The 11509-nt window shown below is 41.7% G+C and overlaps 2 protein-coding genes across 3 annotated transcripts; one reads left to right on the top strand and one right to left on the bottom strand.

Moving 5' to 3' along the window:
* Nucleotides 1–1942: 1942 nt before the first annotated feature.
* Nucleotides 1943–8628, bottom strand: H257_16730 (hypothetical protein). The gene is made up of 11 exons (XM_009845263.1): nucleotides 8352–8628; nucleotides 8214–8262; nucleotides 7471–8140; nucleotides 6525–6764; nucleotides 6122–6225; nucleotides 5922–6059; nucleotides 5223–5575; nucleotides 4319–4494; nucleotides 2886–3625; nucleotides 2275–2451; nucleotides 1943–2216 (listed from the first exon to the last, which is right to left on the bottom strand). The coding sequence occupies exons 1-11, from the start codon at nucleotides 8621–8623 to the stop codon at nucleotides 2025–2027; spliced, it is 3111 nt and encodes a 1036-aa protein (XP_009843565.1). The 5' UTR covers nucleotides 8624–8628; the 3' UTR covers nucleotides 1943–2024.
* A 329-nt stretch (nucleotides 8629–8957) lies between these two features.
* On the top strand, nucleotides 8958–11246 carry H257_16729. 2 transcript variants are annotated; one of them, XM_009845262.1, is made up of 9 exons: nucleotides 8958–9303; nucleotides 9370–9449; nucleotides 9552–9672; nucleotides 9754–9804; nucleotides 9849–10004; nucleotides 10441–10452; nucleotides 10567–10836; nucleotides 10906–10957; nucleotides 11032–11246. In XM_009845262.1, the coding sequence occupies exons 1-9, from the start codon at nucleotides 8995–8997 to the stop codon at nucleotides 11127–11129; spliced, it is 1149 nt and encodes a 382-aa protein (XP_009843564.1). In that variant the 5' UTR covers nucleotides 8958–8994; the 3' UTR covers nucleotides 11130–11246. The 2 variants fall into 2 exon arrangements, with proteins under 2 accessions (XP_009843564.1, XP_009843563.1); XM_009845261.1 differs by lacking the exon at nucleotides 10441–10452.
* Nucleotides 11247–11509: the final 263 nt, after the last annotated feature.

Here is an 11509-nt window from a genome sequence, read left to right as displayed (position 1 = left end):
CGTGTTTTACGAGCAAGGTAAAATGACCAGTAGTGGGCATGCAATATGATGTTTCGTGAGAGTAGTAGTGAAAAGTCAGGATCAAACTAAGCTTAGTAGAACTCACACAAACTATTAAAATATTTGAAATGTGTTAGTATCACGAAGCGCCGTCACAATAATATAAACAAACGTTCTTCTTAACATACACAACAAATCAATGGTCCCAGAATTTCTAAATCGATTAACAGTGGTCGACATCTGTGAGGGGGCCTTTGGGAATAGTTATTGCTGTATAAATGCTAGCGATAAACAGTTAATATGAACATTCTATCTCACAGGCCACGCTACAAAGTGAGCATTTAAACACATCTTCAATGTTGATATTCTCGCTAACTGTAAAGCGATGTTGCAAAGTTTCAAGATGAGTCATTTTTCACCGTATTACATAATAAAGTTCCATATCTTATAAACACGTTTTTGATTCTATGCATAAAAATAGGTGAAAATCTGAGAAAAACCCTTTCATAATCGATACATATTATCAGATGCCTGTCGACTACTGTAAGCAGCATCTTGTCGGACTCCAGATACTATTAATAGTAGTTATGATGCACATCAAGTATTATATAACCTACAATCTCCTGTACTAGTAAGTAGTATTAATAATAGGAGGTTTTATTATAAAACGAATCTTGCATAACCTAAAATATGTACTACTCCGGAGTACGTAGTATCTCCGTACGGATACAATGTACGGATACAAGTATACTATCTATCTATCATCACTGTAACCAACTTTTTATTGACCCTTTACAAAATAATAATACCACTTGGTTGAAAATCTACGTATGAATCGACCAATTCTTCGCCAAATTCGATTTTCAGACGCAACGTCTCTTCACCACGACGTGACCGGTTGAAACTAATTTACGTCTCGTTTTTACTTTAATATTGAAAAATGAATACTACCCTGGTCCACACAAATGTATCAACATTTTTTGACTTGATTAAAGTAATGCTTTTTAGAAAAATTACCTTCGTAATATAATATATGTATCATATTATAGAGGTTTATACACCCAAAATAAGTGAAATACTGAAACAAGTGTTTTTATCGAGCCCTGACTCGCTGTTCGGGTACACCATCCATGCATAACTTGTAGATATATAGGATTGGAACAAGGTACCAAGAGATGGTCAAATTTTACGATATCCTGTTGCCACCAGAGAGTGTGCTATGTTCTTCAGTTGTTTGTTGTGAATTGTTGGAAGTTTCGAGGTGACGTGCACCATACTATTTTTTCTGAAAGTTGGCAATAACTGGGGATCATTGCGTTTCTTTCCAATTATCAATCGGTTTGATCCACACGACAACCAACCAAATTGTTCGAATTACTTTGAGGGTGAGTCTGGATATATCCAAAAAATGCCAAAATCCTCAATTTTTTTGGCAATTTCTTACAAATCGGCAAGAAGTGAACATTTCTCTGTGTGGATCCAAAAACTTGGAGAATCCAATCCTAGTATTTTGCCAAATAATGCATGTTTTGCCAATAGAAATAAACGAGGTTCAAGTGTTTATTTCATAATGCATACAAAGCAAAAGATACTCAAGCATAATTAGCGTTAAAAATTGCGTGTCCAACTGTTTCTCAACTCTACATTCAATACTGAAATCAAATGCAAAAAGGGCAAACGACTGGTTTGATGAATTTCAATACTTTTGAGTTTGTTGAAACATAACTTGGCTAAAAATACTCCAAATTCCGATCAATTCGAGTTCATGGGTAGGTAGGTAGAGCATTCTTTCCCGTACAACTGTATAAGTTCAGAATTTTCCAATTTTCATTTCGTCACAAGATTTGGCCAACAAGCTAAGGGGTCGAAATGAGGGCAATACTTGGCCGTTTAATTTAGGGTATATATATATATATATATTCTCTATCATCACCTTTCGATAGGTTATCCTGCATCGCATGCTTTTGCTTATTTACAACAGGTATGTATATCTATCTCTATCTACATTCAGTGTGTATATTTATCTATTCAAAGCCCCGATGGACCAATTCTTGGCGGCTCTCTTCCTTGCCCACAACCACAGCATGGGTCTTGGCGGCCTTGGCCAGATGATCTGTCGCCACTCGCACGAGGTCGGCTTTGGTTACACCCAGCAGCTGCGATCGACGCGCTTGAAGCATGTCGTGGGTGAATCCCCTCGTAAACAGCCCCTTGCCCTAATATTATTGATTATATTTCAAACAAATCCACCATTTTAAAGTAATAATAGACGACCTTGGCAGACGGAGCTTGGGGTGCGTCGATACTGGAAAAGGTCGCCAGAAGAGCCTGGTGGACGTCTTCGTCGGTGAAATGGCCGCCGACGGCAAACTCGACGGCGTCCGCATAGGCGTCCAAGGTCTGGCAAGTGTGCGGATCAAAGTACGAGCTCATGGTAAAGACTCCCTCGCCCTAGATATATATAAATATATATATATATCATAATATATAGATGAGATGTCATGTACGACTATTGGTTTTGCATTCGACACAACATACAGTAATATAGACAAAGCACCTATAGTGATTCCGTTTTAATCGAACTCAAAAGTACACCATTTCATACTATTATCAAAAGTGTATGTTATATAATGGCATTTTAAAAATTGATCAATTGGGACAAATACTTTTATTGGCTCGTGGATCTGGATATTATAATTAAACATAGTATTTCATTATAATATAAAAACGAGCGTATACGACCATATACATCTGCATAAAAATATCCTCTCGATCCTCGTACAAATCTCTCGACACTATCTATCTATGTATATATATATATATATTATATATACACGACTGCAAATCATCAATCTATCTAGTACACCCTGTATATATATATATACCTGGGAGGCACTGCAGCCGTACGCACCGCCCCGTTCGCGTACATGTTGATGCAGATAACACGATGACAGCACTTGACCGAGTACACTGAGCGCCGGATGATCCGGATGGAAGAGTGGGACACTGGCAAATGTCTTGACGTTAAAGTTCACTGAGAGGCTGGGGTAGCCAAAGAACAATAAAGCGTTCTTGTCGGGTTGGTTGTTTGTCGGCAATACTGGAGGCAACAGCCCCCCATGTACCAACTTCCCGGCCAAATCATCTTGTTTCTGGTGCTGCCACGTCATTTTGGCCAGTTCAGCGTCCACTTGGGTCACAAGGTGGGGTTCTGTGACCACAGACAACCCCATCTGATCTCGGCGAAATGTTAGCGCAGCCAACCGCCGAAAGATGGCGCCCAGAGCGTCCAGCGCCGCGGGATCGGCTTCGATGGCGTCGGCCCACTGCTGAAGCGCCGCTATGGACGTCATACCCCGCGCGGATTCCACCGCCGGCGCATACGAAGTGAGCCCCATGGCCGCCCGATACGCTGCGAGAGAGTGGCCGGTGGATGCGATGCTGGCATTGGCGGCCGCAGATGCACTCAGGACCAATGATTTGATCTGGGCCAGGTTGGGGGGGGTTGTGTACTGGGTATCGGCAAACAATTGCTCGAGAATTCTAAGGGTATTCGATACATGGTGGGGTAAACACAGCGTCTCGACCACCAACGCTTCAGAGTAGCACGAAGTGTCGTGAGTGTCTACATATATATTTTTAATATGAAGAAAGGGTTAAGGGGTGTTGTTATATATATAATACATATATATATATCGACGTGAATTTGGGGGTAGTATCAACGCAATGAATACCGAGTATAACATGATATACAGTTCGTATCAAGGGACATGTATAGAGTTGAATTTGATTGGATACAAAGAATATCAACGTTGCAACATGATTGGCTACAATGAGTGAAAACTCGTCGCAAGGAGACAAACCTCTTGGATATTTATATATATCATATGTCGCAGGTCCGGCGATATTGGTTCTTTATTGCGCCAAAACAACTGCCGAGGAAATATATGACGACTACACACAATATATATATATATACATACATACGATAGAAATCATTATATACGTTCCAATATGGACGTCCCAGTAGAATTTTAAAAATGAATTAGATCAATGTCGTACTTGTCCTAGCCAATCAATCATATTACACATACATATGAACCAAGCATTGATCACCATTGTCGTTTAGTATATACCATACACGGAATAAGCTGAAAATCCGACTCAAAAATCTATTCTTAAAAATCAACACCTGCCAAGTCCATAAATTCCAGCGAAAACGACCATAGATATAGATATTTGAGTACATAGGAACTGTACAGTACATCGAGTATATATATATATATACGATCGATAGAATAGATATATATATAAATACCTGGTAGAATGAGATGGCTGCAACTGACGCCACCACTGACTGTCTGCAGTACAGTACCAATTTCGTCAAACTTATATTTGGACGTTCCTAGTTGGCCCAACATGGCTGAAAAGAGAGGAATAAACCAGCGGAGGTCCTCGGGCACGGCGGAAATGTCAAATTTCATGCGTATGTACCTATAAAACATCATACAAACAGTAGAGATTAGATATATATATATTGTGCTTTTGAGTGAAATTTCGTGTTGTGGTGTCTCGTTGGAATTTAAATCGAACATTTGATTGGCTACCTCCGATGAGCTCAAAAGTATTAGCCAATCAAAACTTTCTCAATCAAATTCAACAACCAATCAGATCGATTGTGGATCGGTTTGCGCGATTCGATTGCACCCCAAATTTGTACAATATACAACGACATTTTATATATCCTACTACTGACTACGTCTACTTAATAGAGAATCTCAATCAACGCCGATCCGCAAACAGGGATTGCATACGGTCATGTTTCCAATACATAAATATATATATATATATATATATAGAATGCCAGATCCAAGCCTATATATATATATATATAATATGTATTGGCATTCCCTACGCCAGTCTGTCCATATATCTATCTTGTCAATGTTTTTCAAATGTCCATGGTTTGTATTGGCAAACCACGGCACGACATGTGATTGGCTAATAATACTATCCACTTTGCAATTCGAAACCGAATTGTAGCCAATCCGCGTCAAGGAATTTCAGATCTTGGACCAATGGGAGAGAGAGAGATTGGAGTCCACTCCCGTTGTTTAAAATTTCTATACCAAAGTCTCCAACATATATATATAAATTCCATATCAAAGTATATATATATATATATATATATACAACCAATAATCAGGAGGTGTGTTTCGTACGTGAGTTCGTTGGTGGTTTGGGGTATAAATTGGATATCAGAAGCCGCACGATATTCGACATCCAAGCGGGGCTGGTCCACAGGAATGTCGTGCAGAGTGAGGGTAGGAAGGCAGTGGACGTCTGGCGTTTGCTTCTGATGGTCCGCCAGAGTTTCCGCTTGAATTTCGATGGCTTTTCGTTGTTTGGGGGTCAGAGTCTCAGCTATTAAATCCAATTCACGGCGTTCATTGGCTTGTTGATCTGACACGAACGAAGTGGATGGTGTCATGACCAGCGCCACGCCCGAGCGTAAATGAGGCTGTACAATGTACTTGTCTAGCATCTCTTGCAGAAACCGCGGGTTCGCTGCCATCTAGTAGAATATATATAGGAATTGTTTCAATTATATATATATATATATATATGGATACTTTGTATACATATTGTAGAATATACATAGGAATAGTTGCATTATATATATATGGATACTTTGTATACATATAGTAGAATATACATAGGAATAGTTGCATAATATATATAGTATATATATATAAATATATATGGATACGTGGTATACATATTGTAGAATATACATAGGAATAGTTTCATTATATATATATATATATATATGGATACTTTGAATACAAATAGTAGAATATACATAGGAATAGTTTCATTATATATATATATATATATATATGGATACTTTGTATACATACATCGGCGTGGAATCGATCGAGAAACGGATGGATGGAGAGGGCGTCGAGGTAGTTGCCGCGGTGGCACCATGTGCTCGTGACACCACGGAGCAACGACATGCCAAACCGGCCGACAATGTGCTTTTGACTCAATTCAATCTATAATTCGTATATTTTAATATATATATATATATATATTTATATAATTTATATGTTCTTACTTGATGCAATACGGCGTCGATGCGCGCATGATCAAATCCGTCTTGGACGACTTGGACCAACGTATCTTGAATGGAGCGTTTGATCGTGTCCAAATCTTCAAATCCTATAAATAAATGAATAGATGAAAAAGATCGAGAAAATAGGATGTTTACCCTGCAAATCCTATAAATGAATAGATGAATAGATGAAGGATTTTTTAAATTCGATAACACAAGACTAGGATTCGTACAAAAGGATGGGGGATCTCTCGATTTTATATATTTCGATACATTTATTATTCACCATTCGACATGGGGAATATGCAGCTGGGGGTTTATGTATATATAGTAGATAAATATATATACCTTCATATATAATAGATAAATATATATACCTTCATATATAATAGATAAATATATATACCTTCAACGCCCACCCCAAACGTCGGATTGACGGTAGATGTATCGAATCCAGTGCCAGGGCCAAAGTCCACGGCCAATTCCGACGTAATAAGCGCTTGATAGAGCGGCGCCGATGGGCCATTGAGTAGTAAATACGACAGCAGACGCAGTACAAAGCACTCGTACAAGTCGGTACTTAGCAATTCAGGTACAATATGGGCATGGCACCACTTGGTTTGCGACGCTGGTGTTGGACTTACCCCTATTTAATCGATTAGTGGCAAGAAATAAATAATATTTAATCCATGTCATTTTAACCAAAATAGAATATATTACACGAAATACTAGTAATCACTGGGATAAAGTGGAAGCATCATTTAACGTAAAATTGCAATTGAACGGGCGGCTCGGTTTTATTCGCGTGCACGAGCATCAGCCAATCAAATCATTGAAAAGAAAGGTTTAAACGAACCCAACGTATATATATATATATATATGCAAGGGGTATTTCATACCCAGTGTACGATCGTGAATTATAACAGGAAAAACATCTAAATAGAGATGGTGGCTACAATTTGTAACATATTGTCGAATTATAATTCAATATACCAACGAGTTAGATGCATTTTCCACAGCAGCGTGACCAAAAGGTGTATTTGAATACAATGTTCTACATATGTCTGCGTTACAGTTCACATTCCTTCTACTGAAATAAAACATACCAGTCCAATAAGCAATCCCCAACTAACTATAATTCCGAAAATCATATATATGTATATATATATATACATGTTATGATTCAGATATATATATATATATATATATATATATATAAATCATCACACTTGCCGTCGTCAATAATCAATCCCCAACAACTATGATCCCGAAAATCATATATATATATATATATATGCACTTGTTATGATTCAGAAATATATATATATATATATACAAATCATCACACTTGCCGTCGTCGGGGCCCGTGACGTGGCGCTCAGAGACGACGCCAGCCATCCGTTTGAAATTGGACGCTGGTAACGGGGCAATCACCACGGGGGGTGGGGAAGGGTTGGTTGTTTCAGAGAACTGGGATAAGACCGATGTGGCGATTGTGTCGAGATGGGATTCAAGGGGAAAATTCCCATACGAGTAAAACAAGCAGTTGGACGGGTGGTACTTGGACCGGTGGAACTCGACCAGTTCATCGTGGGTGAGCGTCGTCAAGTCCGTGGATGGATCGCCGCCGCTCACGTGCTCGTAGATGGAGCCATGCATGAGTTCCGTCTGCAGTCGGGTAGAGAACAGCGTTTGGCTGTCGGATAGCACGCCCTTCATCTCGTTCAGAACCACACCCTTGTACTGGAGCTGCTGTTGTTGCTGTTGTGGGGAATTTTCCCACTCAACGCGATGGCCTTCCTGGGAAAAGTCCAACGCACTCAGCGTCGGAAAGAACGCCGCGTCGAGGTACACGGCGAGGAGGTTCTCAAAGTCCTTGGCGTTGGTCGTGGCGAACGGGTACATGGTGTGGTCGCTGGCCGTCATGGCGTTCATAAAGTTGTTCAGGCTGCGCTTGAGCATGTTGAAGAACGGATCCCGCACGGGGTATCGCTTGGAGCCGCACAGGACGAGGTGTTCCAGCTGTGCACGATGGACGAGAAAGGACGGGTGAAGAACGAAGGAAGGAGATGAAGGAAGGGGTAAAGGGACGTACGATGTGCGAGATGCCGTTGGACGAGTATGGCGGGGTGCGGAAGTTGATGCTACACCACAAGGGAAGGTAAGAAGAAAGGACGCGCGGGGCGGCGGTTCATGGAGTGGTGAGTGACATAAGCAGGAGAGGGATAGATACCTGAAGACGTTGTTCGTGTCCACAGTGTCGATGTGGAGATACTCTGCTTTCGTCGCAATGTGCTGCAGCTGCAACGCTGTCACGGAGTACTCAGGGATCGGTTGCTTCTTGAGCACTTGGAAGCCGTGGATCACAGATCCGACTTCGTATCGTTCCGCCAAGGGAGTTCCATGCTTCGTCGTCGAGGATGTTGTTGCCGCCGACAAGAAGCGTTGGCGAAGAGTCGATGTCGCCGCCGCCGCCGCTGGGCGATGCTTGAAGGCGCGCCACATTCTCGTGAATATTGATGATGAGTGGTCACGTCAATATGGACCCATCGGTGGGAAATATTCCTAAAACGCCAAGCTCATTGGGATAAATCCCCATGAAAATATCCATACGGTCAATCAAATATAGTACTGGTACGGTTCTTCGAAACGAGTAAAGAATTTTCATCTATTATCCCATTGAATGTACAAAATAAACAATCTCTATTTACTCATGCATGATAGATAGAAAAACATGCATAAATCATATTATCTATTATGAATTGAAGGTTCCTTCATCTATTTCATTTATTGATATATACCGCCCTCTACATGAAAAATGTGGATTGATTTTCATTTCCAAAGTTGCGGCGGCGACGCAGGAGGCCGTCGTCATCATGCTCAAGGAAGAAGATCCGTTGATCGAACTCATCCGGGAATGGATCATGGCGCCGATTGACGAGTCGGCGGGGCTGCAGCTGTCGACACTGGAAGTGTTTACGTTGGTGGAAGACATGATCAACGAACATGTCAAGCTTCCCCATGGCTCGCGCTTGAAAAAGTACATCCCCAAGGTCAAGCGCATGTTCATGCCCCTAAACCTCATGGACGCTGTGCATGCGTACGATGCTGTCACGCACTTCTCAAGACGCAAGCGCGTTCCGCCGACCTTTAAAGACGTCCGACACATCCTCAACCTCGCCACGGTACACGAACGTGACTTCCTAACGAGATCATGTACGATGATGATGATGATGGGGGACGACTGGTAGATCCATGCGATAGCACCCACGCTAAAACTTGTGACGTTCGATGCCGACGATACGATCTACGAGGACGGCGGCTCCATCAGGTACACGAATCATGCAATTGTCGACTTGTGGGTGTCCTTTCTGGAGCACTTCAACCACGTTTTCAAGCGTATGTACGTACTCTAATGGGTGCATGATGGTAGTGAATCGTCCGACATGGTGACTGTCATTGTCGAGTTGCTAAAGAAAGGCAAGGTGGTGTCGTTGGTGACGGCGGCAGGGTACCCTGGGGAGCCCCAGCGCTACGAAGCGCGACTGCGAGGGGTACGCGTCCCATGTATTGCCACCATGCACGACGTTCTTGAGAGATAGCCTGCCAACGATGAAACAACTGTTTGCATGTAGATCCTCGACGCCTTGGCGAAATTGCCCGAGGACGCGCAATCCCGCTTCTTGGTATAACTTGATCTCTGTTGGCGATCATGTCAAGCTGGTTGTAGGTTATGGGGGGTGAATGCAACTACCTCCACGTCACGTCGCGAGATGCCGATACTGGCGCAGTGTCGCTGCGCGTGGTGGACCCCGTGGAATGGAAGGACGGCCGCGGCCAGCGCTGGGACCAGGCCGAAGTGGACCAGCTCTTGGATCAGGCACAGGTATAGAACGCTACCTGTCCAAATTTGACGGATATGTTTAATATTTTTTACTTCAAAGTATTCCATTATATAAGCGAGTATCATATATAATATGTGGTTATATATGTGTTACTTGTCGACAACGGGATCACATTGTATTGATGTTTTCACGTATCTTGGCAGATTTAATACTATGGGGGCTCCTTAGTGTCATGTATATACTAGATATACATATTTATGTTTCGATATATTGTCATATACTATCAAGATCTACCGCGTCTGACGATATGTACTTCGAGGCTATATTATACATATATATATACATGTTATTCGTGAACATCGAGGCCATATTGTACATATACATGTGGTTGGGTTGGGCACATGTATGATATATATAATATATATGGTCCTAATTGTGGCTGGATGGGACGCATGATGATACATGTACTATTAATAGTATATGATACATGTAAGTATGTGATACAAGTATGTGATACATGTATATGATACATGATATATTTAGTATTCCTGGCAATATTGTTGTAATACTCATACTCTGTATATATGCATGCATAAATACTAGTCCACGTTGGAAGAGATGGTGGCGTTGTTGGACATGCCTGCCAAGATCTTGCGCAAGGAGCGGGCCGTGGGCATCTACAACCCAACGAACAAGCGATTCGTGTACGAAAACCTCGAGGAAATCGCCCTCACGGTGCAGCAAGTGCTCGTCACCAACATTCCGCACTGCGCTTTCAACGGCGGCAACGACGTGTGGGTGGACATTGGCAACAAAGCTCTCGGGATCTCGGCGCTGCAGCACTATGTTGTGCGCCTCTTGCCTGGCGACACGGTACGGATGATATATATATATATATATTAAATGTATATTTGATATATATGTGGTACATACTGTATGTAGGAACTACAAGGGCACGAATGTCTTCATGTTGGCGACCGATTCACCCGAACTGGTCAGTACAGTATATATGATTGTGTGTGTATTGTAGTGGGGATATATATTTGATAGTAATAAATATATATATAGGAAACGATACCTTGTCGAGAGATGTGTCGTCAACGGTATGGGTGTCCAACCCCCAAGAAACGGCCGACCTCGTGAAATTGCTCGTGCCATTGCTCTAACTAGTTCAGTGTACTAACGAGATGGCTTAGTATTACTACTACAACTACAGTATGAACTAGTTTATACTACGAACGTTAAATGGAGAAGGAGTTTCAAAGGAACACGTCATAACGTTAACGTTACTATAGATGAGGACCCAGCCATGTCGCGGACAAGATGGACTACAGTAGGAGGTCTGTCCAAACTTGATGGGAAGTAACTTCCCAGTACTGTAGTACCAGTAGTCACCACATCAAAGTGTGGCAATGGTACACTGTACCGTACAGTGTTATTGAGAAGCCGAAACACTGTACTATAATGCAACCATATCGGTATCTACCCATCTCCGACTGAGTTGTACCTATTATAGTAGTATTATTAATAATACCGGTAGTACTAC

This window comes from Aphanomyces astaci (assembly GCF_000520075.1).
Source record: "Aphanomyces astaci strain APO3 unplaced genomic scaffold supercont1.91, whole genome shotgun sequence".
Lineage (NCBI taxonomy): Eukaryota > Oomycota > Saprolegniomycetes > Saprolegniales > Verrucalvaceae > Aphanomyces > Aphanomyces astaci.
This window is presented reverse-complemented; position numbering and strand designations above follow the sequence as displayed.

Bases quoted from the DNA above. Each gene is read 5' to 3' on its own strand.
- H257_16730 (XM_009845263.1), bottom strand. From the start codon at position 8,623: ATGTGGCGCGCCTTCAAGCATCGCCCAGCGGCGGCGGCGGCGACATCG. The intron at 8,141-8,213 runs GTACGTCCCTTT...CATCGTGCACAG, and splicing joins CCAACGGCATCTCGCACATC to CTGGAACACCTCGTCCTGTG. The intron at 4,495-5,222 runs GTACGAAACACA...GATGTTTTATAG, and splicing joins CAAACCACCAACGAACTCAC to GTACATACGCATGAAATTTG.
- H257_16729 (XM_009845262.1), top strand. From the start codon at position 8,995: ATGCTCAAGGAAGAAGATCCGTTGATCGAACTCATCCGGGAATGGATC. The intron at 9,304-9,369 runs GTACACGAACGT...GACGACTGGTAG, and splicing joins ACATCCTCAACCTCGCCACG to ATCCATGCGATAGCACCCAC. The intron at 9,805-9,848 runs GTATAACTTGAT...AGCTGGTTGTAG, and splicing joins ACGCGCAATCCCGCTTCTTG to GTTATGGGGGGTGAATGCAA.